Below are 10865 nucleotides of genomic sequence, written 5' to 3' on the forward strand. Positions count from 1 at the left end.
GGACGAATGTACCTTGCTTGCATTGCTTGATTTGCAGCCCACGAAATAAGTTGAGCTCGCCCATCATCGATATCTCTAACTCCCTGCTCATAGTTTCTGCAAACATGGCCACAAGTGCATGAGAAGAGCCACAAAAAATGATATCATCCACGTAAATCTGAACAAGTAAGAAATTATTGACATGCTTGAGAGTGAACAAAATTTTATCAGCTGACCCCATCACATACTCATGCCCTAGCAAGAAAGACCTAAGCCTATCATACCAAGCCCTAGGTGCCTGCTTAAGCCCATACAAAGCTTTCTGAAGCTTGTATACTCTATGAGGGTATTTGGGATGCTCAAAGTCTTAGGGTTTCTTGACATAGACCTCTTTCTCTATGAAACCATTTAGGAAAGCACTCTTGACATCCATTTGATACAAGTTGAAACCTCGGAATGCTGCAAATGCAAAGAGGATCCTAATAGCTTCTAGCCTAGCTACTGATACAAAGGTCTCTCCAAAGTCTATCCCCTCTACCTGAGTGAAACCCTGAGCTACTAGTCTAGCCTTGTTTTTTACTACAGACCCATCCTCCCCCTGTTTGTTTTTTGAAAACCCATTTGGTGCCTATGGTGTGAACATTTGGGAGTGGTTCTACTAGGACCCAAACTTGTTTTCTCTCAATGTTTTCAAGCTCTTCATGCATGGCATTGACCCAACTCGAATCAAATAAAGCATGTAAAGCATGTCCAACATCATGGGGCTCAAACCAGTGAAATGAGCATGAGAAACAGATTTGGATCTCGTTACCCTCTCACCAAGATCACCGATCATCAGTTGCGGGGGATGTCGCTGCTGAATGTGTTGACAGGTTTCGTTGCAAGATGACCTCCCCTCAAATACTGCTGGTGCAGGCTCAAAAGCAGCTGAAGTGGAAGTAGAGACTGCAGGACCTTCTACCGGTGTTGAGGAGGCAGGAACCAGCTCAGGAGCGAGTGTAGTAGTAGAAAGTAGTGGATCATCCTCGAAAGCTGGAAGGTCGTTGTCTACAAAAATGTTTTCGCTCATCTCCTGATCACCTATACACTCAAAGATAGGGCTACCATAAGGGGTTGATTCATCAAAGGTCACATCACAGGACTCCATGATGGTGTTAGTGTCAATATTAAAGACCTTGTAAGAATGACCATGAAGAGAATACCCCAAAAAATGCCATCGGAAGAATGTGACTCGAACTTATCAAGATTGTCACGTTTTAGGATGAAGCACCGACACCCAAAAACTATCAAATACGAAACCTTCAGCTTCCTCCCAAAACGCAACTCATAAGAAGTCAAATTCAAGATCGAGCGCAAGAAAATTCGATTGGAGATGTAGCACGCCGTGCTAATGGCCTCAGCCCAAAACTTCCTAGGAGTCCTATACTCATCGAGCATCGTCCTAGACATCTCCACGAAAGTGTGATTCTTCCTCTCAACCACGCCATTCTGCTGAGGAACGCGTGAGACAGAAAATTGATGCTCAATGCCATGCTCAAGACAGAAAGCATCAAAGAGATAGTTTTTTAACTCAGTGTTATTATCACTGCGAATTGCTTTCAATGCACCAGGGAGTTCTTTGAATAATCTCAAAGCCAAGCTCCAAAAGTGTGAAAACACTTCATCCTTGCTCAAAGAAAGGAAACCCAAGAGTAGCGAGAGAAATCATCAATAATGACAAGTACATACTACTTCCCACCTGTAGAACGAACCCAAGAAGGACCAACAGTGTCCATATGGAGAAGTTTTCCTGGTCGTTCAGTCATCACCAGATTGACTGGTGGTGAGAGGCGGTAACCATCTTGCCATGCCGACAAGGAGCACAAACGAGGCTCTTCTCAAACTTGAGCTGGGAAAATCGTCGGATCAAGCCTAGGTCACTCAAACAAGTAAGCAACTCAAAGATCATATGTCATAGTCTCCTATGCCACATCCAAAGCTCAGAAGAAGGTTGAGCAATCAAACAATGAGAAGAACCAAGGGACTCAGAAAAATCAGCTTCAAAAATTCTCCCAACTCTGGAAATCCGGCAAATCAAAGCGCCAGAAGAATCAAGAACTTGATAAGTATCGTGTTTAAAATGCACTTCCAATTCCTCATCCAAATATTGAGATACAGAAAGCAAATCGTATCCTAGATGCTCCACCAAAATCACATCCTTGAGAGTAAAACTCTTATTCATTCTTACCATACCTTTAGCTCTCACCCTTCCTTTCCGATCATCCCTGAAAGTGTCTGATCATCCCCGAAAGTGATGTACTCGTACCGCTTCGTTGGGGTGAGGCTGGAGAACTATAATGTATCTCTAGTCATATGACACGAACAACTGGAGTCAATGAGCCACTTGTTCTCTAGGTCTTCGCCTGCCACCTACATGCGAGAAGAGTAGTAGATGGATGGCTCAGTACTGGGGTTAGTCATAAACTTCTTGGGAATCCTGTACTGGGTCATCCGCCCTAAAGCAGTAAAAGTAGGTGTATGCAAGATTAACTAGTTTTCCACAAGATTAACCAGTTTTCCACAAGATTAACTTCAGAGATCTATAGAAGTTGAAGTCCCACAAGATTAACCAATTTTCCTCATCATCTATCTAAAGATCTTTTAAACAATTGACGAAGGAGCTCTTTCAGGACCATGGCAAGGGCCATAAACTGACATTAGGTACCATTGCTCAGCATTGAGGTTGGAGGTGAAGGCTATTGTCAGAGCAAAAGAAGCAAGAAAGGTAATATTACTAGTGAACAGGGAACCGATCCAAGCAATAAGGATGCCACCTGAGGCCCCCCTAAGGGGACAAAAGCAAACTTATTGAACTTTTTGGGTGCAATTTTCTTAAGGAATGAGCTATTGATGGACTCCATTTTAGTTTCTTGAATGAAGAAAATAGAACAAGCACTCTCTTCAATTTTATTTCTAACTGCAAGCCACTTCCTTTTAGCATTAGGCCTCTAATGTTCCAGTTCCTTTTGCTGACATTCATTCAAACAAGGTGAGGGAGAAAACCCTGAATTTGACCATAAGCTAAATTAGTTAAGCTAGCTGTAGACCATGAGAACTATAGAGTGAGAACATCACAGCCTGAACCCCCATAAAGATGGAGCAACCAAGAAAGAAGATAGGACTAGAGAAAACAGGTATTTGAGAGCCGCCAGTTACTAAAAGCAGTAAGGGTAGCTAAGAAATAATAGTTAAAGGTGTTCCAAAAGACAAGACACCACAGGATGACATGAGAGGCATGCACACTGTTTAACAACCAAACCAACCACCACAACATAGGATCATCCAAACTAAAGTCTTCATATCCATCCACAAAAGATCAAGGCTTTGGGTAATTCTTCCTCCCTCAATGAGTTCCCTGGTATCTATAAGTTCCCTACACTTGAGGATATTGACAATTTTACAGATCTTATCCTGGCCATATCTATTAACACCATTAAGAAGGAGGCCGTGGAGGTGTGTCATCTTCTTCCTGAGGAGTTGACGAAGGAAGTACTACTAGAGTCAAGGATGGAGGATTTTGAAGACTACCTTTCATCACATGTTGCTGCTGCTGGGGATTTAGAAAACTGGTCATGTGACTTTGGGCAATGCAGTTCAACCTTGCCACCTCAAGGATCCTTTTGAAGGCATCATTCATGAAAGGTAACATCATGTTCTGGACAAGATTCATTTAGTCAGGAGAGAGGGTACCAAGCTGTTGCAGGGGAAAACTATCATTGCCTTGAGGCACAACATCCTGAACCACTTGATTTACAGAAGAAGAAGAGGAATTGATTTCCTCCTCCTCTACACCAGCACTGACAGAAAAGGAATGATGATGCACTTGTGGTTGGGGAGCTTGGAGAGCTAGCACTACATCTGGGGAAACATCCCATCCTATTCACATCATCCTGCATTGCATGGTGACCTAGGTTGTTGCATTCATGGTTTTCCGTGGTGAGGTTGCCAGTTTTGTGCAAGTTGGTTCACCGCTAACTGTTGGCTTCCTGGAGGAGCAGGGTCCTGCATTGGGTGGGGGTTTCCATTCCCTGGTGGAGCTTCATCTTCATCTTGTGGATGAAGGTCAGCAAATTCAATGTTCAAGACATACACTGGGACTATCCAAGAACTGCCAATGCCACCCCATTCGAGGCATTGCCGCACAATCAAGCTCTTGGGTACACTATTAACATCATTGGAAAGGCACTTAACCAAAACATAAGCTTTGTTTGAATGTCAGTGAATCAGTTTGCCAAACACAGCACACGCCTGATCAAGAAAATTCATATTCATATAGTCCAACGGAAACCCCAACAACATGAACCAAACAACTCTAGCATACGACGAATTGCGATAGTTGTGGGTTTCACCATGCTTAAAAAATCTGATTCTAAAACTATCAATCACATGGAGGATTTCACTGACAAAGCGGTCCCTCTGGAAGACATAGCACATTTGAAAGATATCAACCCCATACGGATGATGGCAACAGAGTCGAACATGCATATAACGTCCCTCCACTAAGTACCGACAAATATGGTAATGAAAAAACTATAGTCTTCCACATCTATGTCATCATCAACTACCACAACAATCACAAGCTCTTCATGTTTATGCAAAGGGTTACCAGCTAGAGCCATGGGTGCTTGCAACACTTCTAGGTGAAGAGCATGGCTAGCAGTAACTGAGTGCAGATGGGAATGATCAGGGATGGGGGCGGTTTGTCCAAGAAGCAAGGAGGGGGGTTTCCACTCTCAGGAACCAAGGGGAGGTAAGTGGTGGGACACAAAGGGGTGATGGTCCTGACACCTCCTTAATCAGGAACTGCACTCTCGCAATTGCCCTTGGGGATCCATCTCAACCGTCGATTACGCAGATTCTTGAAGCAGGCTTTGGCAATGTGCCCATAGGGATAATAGGATTTACATCTAACTTCTCCCAAGCATTCTCTGACAAAGTGGCCCAGCCCTAGGCACTTGAAGCAACGACTCGACATCGGGGCCAGAACGGTAAGCTAACCAGCACACCTTGTAACCCCTCAGTGCTCTTGTTAGAGAGTCTTTCTTTCCCAAGGCGGGGAGCCTCGAGCCTTGCAGTTTCTCCAAGCAAATCACATTGTGATCTCATCCTAAAACGGAGCGAAGAGCGAGGTGGGTTAAATGGGAACGGTCATGTGGCCCATGTCTGAGCATGGAGAGCGGCCAATGAGAAGCGACCCCCTGTTGCACGAGGCTGCACATGAACCAAGATTTTTGCAAATAGAATCTTTAGTTGAAGAATTGAACCATTGGGAGGCAGCCCTTTCTGGAAGTAACAAATTTTTCAGGTTTGAAAAAACTCACCAAAGGATATTAACGGTTGTCCAGGAAAAGAAAAAGATCCAAATTAGGTGCACACTTCAAACTAAAGCAGACAACAAACACCACCAATTCTAACAACATTGAAATCTTCTGGCGGAACGAATTTCCTGGAGGGAGAAGGCAAGATTAAGTGATCAGCAAAAGAGACTTTCTTCCGCAAAGGAGAATTCCCCTTCTTCTTCTTTTTATAGGTGACTGTTGTCCATTGCTTAGCTTCCTCCTTGAGCCACAAATTTCTTTCAATTTGCCAAGCAACACCACCATCTTTCCAAAGATGAAAGTAAACATCAAAGTGCTTGGGGATAACTCTGTGAAGATCATAAACAAAGAAGCCAACTTTCTTGGAGGCAACAGAGAATTGAAAATGCCTATCAGATTCAAATTTGACATGAAAACCAGCTGAAGACCCCCAAGAATCGATTCCAACGCAAGGCCAACTGACTCTTCTGATAGGCGAAAAGTGAACCTTCGACACACTACAAGCAAGAAGAAAGAGCCCGATGGAGAGGAAGAGGGATGATGTACCGGCGAGTTGAAACGCTTGAGCAATCTGTCTCCAGCCATCACAGAGAGTCGCTAGACTAGAAGGCAACATGGTGGAAACTAGGAGAGGTGGGAGCAGGGCAAGGAGAGGCGGAGGAGAGGGAAGAGGCGTGGGCGAGAGCCATTTTTAAGAAGACAAGGGTTACGGTTGTTTACTTGTTATGTGGTATTGCGTAGATATTACCTTACTGCTTCTTTGCACTAATTATATACAACATTTCTTCAAATTTTGTATAACCTTTATTCTGCTATAGACAAGCATGTGATCTGACAACTGTTCTCGCTTGTCAGATTCTATATACAAATCTCATACTGTGTATGGTATAAAAAAAATCTTCTGAGAGAAATGGAAGCACAGGGCGTAGACACGCTAAGGGGCTAATAAAAACCCTAATTGCTAACTTCAGAACTTCTTTGATGAACTTTTCAGTAGTTTTGCTTGACCTGTCCTCCTCCGGCAGAATGACTCAATCCTGTCGCAGGCTTCCAGTATTAAACTTACAGGCGCTCCGAAAAATATCCTAACCCAGTTCTTCAACCCAATGACAGAACCTGAAAAATAAGAACGGAATAGAAGTAGAGATTGTCATTTCAGATCACTTTAAAGGAGATTGGACATGAAGAAACTTATACTAGAACATCAAGTTAACCAAGTCACCGACTTTCAGTTTGAGTACATATGACAAAGTTTCTGAAACAGCTATATGGTAAACTTTAGTGCATTATACCAGGTAGAACCAGGACACATTCTTCTTTGATCAGTTCACGAGCAAAGTCTATGTCATCTGTGATACCGTTTAGAAGTGAAGTGTCGATTTCGACCTGCATGATTTTGTGAACGTGAACTCAAAGATAAGAGTAGCAAATAATTACAAAACTGAATACGCTGTAAATTCTGACCAACCATCATAAACATCGAGCCATGAGGCTTTGAGTAGCACTGCAGAGCTTCAATTTTGTTCAGTCTTCTGTGGAGAGCATCAGCTGCAGATTCAAGCAAGCTAACAACATTCCAATGGAACTCTCTGTGTTCATTGGAAAGAATCTCAGGAACTGCGGCCTGTGTTTCAGAAAATTTCATCTGCATTAGCATGCATCCATTAATGTCTGTAAGCATTTTTAAGAATTGGTTTCGGACCTGAACTATGGAGGCAGGGCCAGAAGTCACATTCAGTAGCATCTCGGTTGCAGTTCTGACCTTTTGAAGATCAAAATTATTAATCCACATATGAATACATATAGAGAGAAGTTTGAAACATGAAGGGAGTAGTTTCTTACATGCTTCAGTGCACCATTAGGATCACAGAAGGCCAACCAACCAAGTCGCCATCCTGGTAGCATGAATCTCTTTGACAGAGCTCCAATGCTGATAACCGGTGCAATGTGCGCGAAGGAGGCCATCGGCACAAATTTGCTGCCACCAAAAACCATATGTGCATATACCTCATCTGCTATGACTGGAATCCCCAAATCTCTTGCAGTTTCAGCAATCTACAAAATGCAGTGATGTAATTGGTAATCAGAAAGATGTCAGTTGCGCAATCTTGATGCTCCTATACAAGGCAAATTTGTTCATGGTATTCATGGCCAGTAGAAGCATTTTTTGGACATGCTCTTATGACATTTCTTACTCATGAACTATTATTGAATTTTGCAGTTAAATGGTCACCTGGAAAAGGTGCTGTGCCGAGTAGACCGCGCCGCATGGATTGTTCGGGTTGATGACAACAATGGCAGCCGTGGCGCCGTCGGCCAGGGCGCGCACGCCGGCAAGGTCGGCCTCCCAGCCATGCCGAGGCAGGAGGTCGTAGAACCGAGGCTCAGCGCCGGCGATCTCACAGGCTGCCTCATATGGTGCGAAGCCCGGCCGCGGAAGAAGGATGTTCGCCCCTGGAGCACCGCCAAGCACCGTGGTGATCGCGGTGATCGCGCCGGTGCCGCCAACCGTCATGAACACGTCGGAGTCGCGGGTGCGGTGGCGCGCGCCGGCGGACAGGTGGTCGGCGACCGCGCTGTTGTTGGTTCAGCAGGTACAGAGCGTACATGCACGAAAGATCCATTGCATCAGTCACTCGCACCATTTGAAGTACTCATCATATTATGCATGTGCATAAAAGAATTCTTGTGAAATTCCGGCAGAAAACTGTGGCCATTAGTGCATTTTGCATTTTATTAGTTGGTTGCATGGGTATTGAGCGCGACTCGAAAGCTGAAAGGGAAGTACAGGAGACGAAATAGATTGCTCTACAGAACAGCAAGTGATGCCTACTGTTTGGAATTGTGCTCCTGTCTTCGTCAGTTCTATGAGAGGTGCCTTAAAAGGCATGTGTTTACAAAGTGTTAGTGGGACACGGATACAGGTGTTAGAATTTGATTCGAATTCAGTGTTCGATTCGGTAAAAAAAATAGTACATGTGAAACACAACTCGAAATCTAACATAAGTGTCGAAATCTAACTTAAAATTGGGGTGTCCGATTTGGAAAAAAGAAAATAGACACAGGTGTCTAGGTAGCATTGGTCTTATGTATAAAATGTGAACTGCCTTAAAGTAGATCTCAAAAGATACCTACAATGTGTGAAAATGAGGTCTGGAACGTGGAAAACACGAGACCAGTAAGCTGCTATTTTGCAAATTGAGATGTAATTCTTGAGTTCATATTCAGTGGACACCGTTAAGTTTCCCCTTGTCCTCTCCAAAAGCTAGAGCTAGCCATGAAAAATCTGGGTATCCTTGTGAAAGAAAATGGTACCGAGAATCTTTGCGGCGTGAAGCCGGGATGCAACGTGGACGATACCACTTCCAGTTAATATCTTGTGAAGCTCAAAAAAAAAAAACACGTGATGGTGTTGCAATTTGCAGTGTACTGGAGCCAGTGCTGCCATGCATATGTCAGAGATGGAGCCAAGTTTTCTGTCCTTTTCTTGGACAGAATTATTCATATTGGCGCAATGAACTGTACTGAAGTGCGTAGCACCAAAATCGTTATATTTTTGGTGAGATGTGTGTATGCTGAGATCTATATACACTACACCGACTGTCTTGTAAATGGAAGCACGTACGCACGCATGCGTGAGTGAGACGAGTACTCACCGGCGGGCGGCGGGGAAGCCGTAGGACGGCGCGTAGCAGTCGAACGCCCCGGACCTAGCCGACTCGGCGACGGCCTCGGCCGCGAACTCACGGCCGCGGCGGAAGCAGGCGTGCGAGGAGGCGTCGCCGACGCCGAGAGAGATGAGGCTCCTGCTCTTGCCGGCGCTCGCGAGCAGCTCGCCCACGACGCCCCTGATGGACGCCTTGTGCTCCGCGAGCGCCGGGTGGCACCTCACCGCCGCCTTGCCGACGCCCCCGCCGCCGCCGTTGGCCTTGCAGCTCTGCTCCTCCGCCCGTGCTGCCTAAGAGAAACAAGAGATAACGTACAACAGCTTAGCCATGATCAGCTGATCGACCACCTACGGTTAATTGGTAACTGCGATTTGCATTCGCATGTGCACGTTATTGGTACCTGAGCAGTGGGAGCCATGAGAGAGAGAGAGAAAAGAGAGAAGAGAAAGGAAGAGGAAGAGAGAGAAGATGGGATCTTGGCAGTTGTATCCAAGTCACGGATTTTGGGAGCTTAGCTGAAGCATGTCATGTGGGGTGCATTTGTATAGCCGTCTTGTGGCTCAGAAACTTACAAAAGTGATCCAGAAACTCTGCCTTTGTTTGCTAGTTTCGTCAGTCTCTCACTGCAGCCAGGAGATGAGATCTGTAGAGAGAGAGAGCCGTGCCAAAGATTCATGTTCGTATGGATGGAAAGGCAAACAGGAGCACGTATGTCGTGTCAGCAGATAGAGCTCACAAAACTTGCGGGGCTGTCAAAAGTCCAGTTGGCTTTTATGTGGAAACTAGTAACCGTGCACGATTTAGCAAAGGTGTGTATAATTCTAAGGGGAATAAGAATTTGCAAGTCCCTAAGTCATATATTCCGAAAATTGATTCGGATCTAAATCTAATGTCCAGATCAACCTCCACTCCTGCCTCTCTCTTGGATGTAGCAAAATCTGCTTCATCTTAGATGTACCAAAACAATTCTCTACACCTAAGCTACCAATAGCACTACGTGAAAAATAGATAAAGAAGACACTACATATGTGATGGATCATAAATATAACCCATCACTTATGATAAAATAAAGAGTCGTAGTTGTTACCCGTCACTAATGATAACTCACCAGTGACGGGTCATCTTAAACGAATAATTAGCGGTGGGTGAAAACTTGACTCGTCACTAATAACAAACTCATCAATGATGAATCTCCTAGGTCAGTTATTAGTGGCAGGTCAAGTTATGACCCGTCACTAATGATAGTATTCACAAATATTTGGCTCAATTTCAGTAGTAAGATAGTTGTGACCCATCACTTATATACTATACAGTCGTATACGACATAACTTGACACAATACTAGCCTACTACCGTATTGATGCCATAATAGCGTAAGGGCCACAAACTCCAAGTATTATCGAGTCAGAAGATCCATATTTTAAATTGAAAGTATATTAAAAAAAAAGCAAGTCAAAAGTGTTTGATCTTCAATTTGACGTGTGTTCGGTTTCAAATTAAAAATATTTAATGGGCAACTTTGAAAGTGCTTCGAATTCCTCTAGAAGAAATAAATCTCGAGTTAAAAGTGTTAATTCTCCGTTGGACTTGCTTTTCATATCTTGCTTGTAGTGAAATATCTTTAGTTCAAAGTGAAATATTTTTTATTTTTCTTTTATTTTTCTCTTATTTTTTCTCACTTTAGCATCACTAGAATAGGAACTATTATACATTTTTGCTCAAGTTTGATATAACAGGTGGCAACTATGGACACAAATGTGCATTCTGAAAATAATGCAAAAACTTCTGAGGGTAACAACTCAATCTTCCAGGCCCTTTTTGGTCTCAAAAATTCCTCCGAACTCGACAAAGTCGGGCAGAAA

The 10865-nt window shown here is 43.9% G+C and overlaps 1 protein-coding gene across 1 annotated transcript; it reads right to left on the reverse strand.

Moving 5' to 3' along the window:
• Positions 1–6117: 6117 nt before the first annotated feature.
• LOC133887358 (nicotianamine aminotransferase 1-like) lies at positions 6118–9569 on the reverse strand. Its single transcript, XM_062327290.1, has 8 exons — positions 9405–9569; positions 8993–9294; positions 7570–7912; positions 7179–7391; positions 7039–7098; positions 6805–6960; positions 6629–6722; positions 6118–6452 (listed from the first exon to the last, which is right to left on the reverse strand). Exons 1-8 carry the CDS (start codon positions 9420–9422, stop codon positions 6304–6306), a joined length of 1335 nt encoding a protein of 444 aa, XP_062183274.1. The 5' UTR covers positions 9423–9569; the 3' UTR covers positions 6118–6303.
• Between the last annotated feature and the right edge of the window lie 1296 nt (positions 9570–10865).

This window comes from Phragmites australis, chromosome 12 (genome assembly GCF_958298935.1).
Source record: "Phragmites australis chromosome 12, lpPhrAust1.1, whole genome shotgun sequence".
In the NCBI taxonomy this organism is placed as follows: Eukaryota; Viridiplantae; Streptophyta; class Magnoliopsida; order Poales; family Poaceae; genus Phragmites; species Phragmites australis.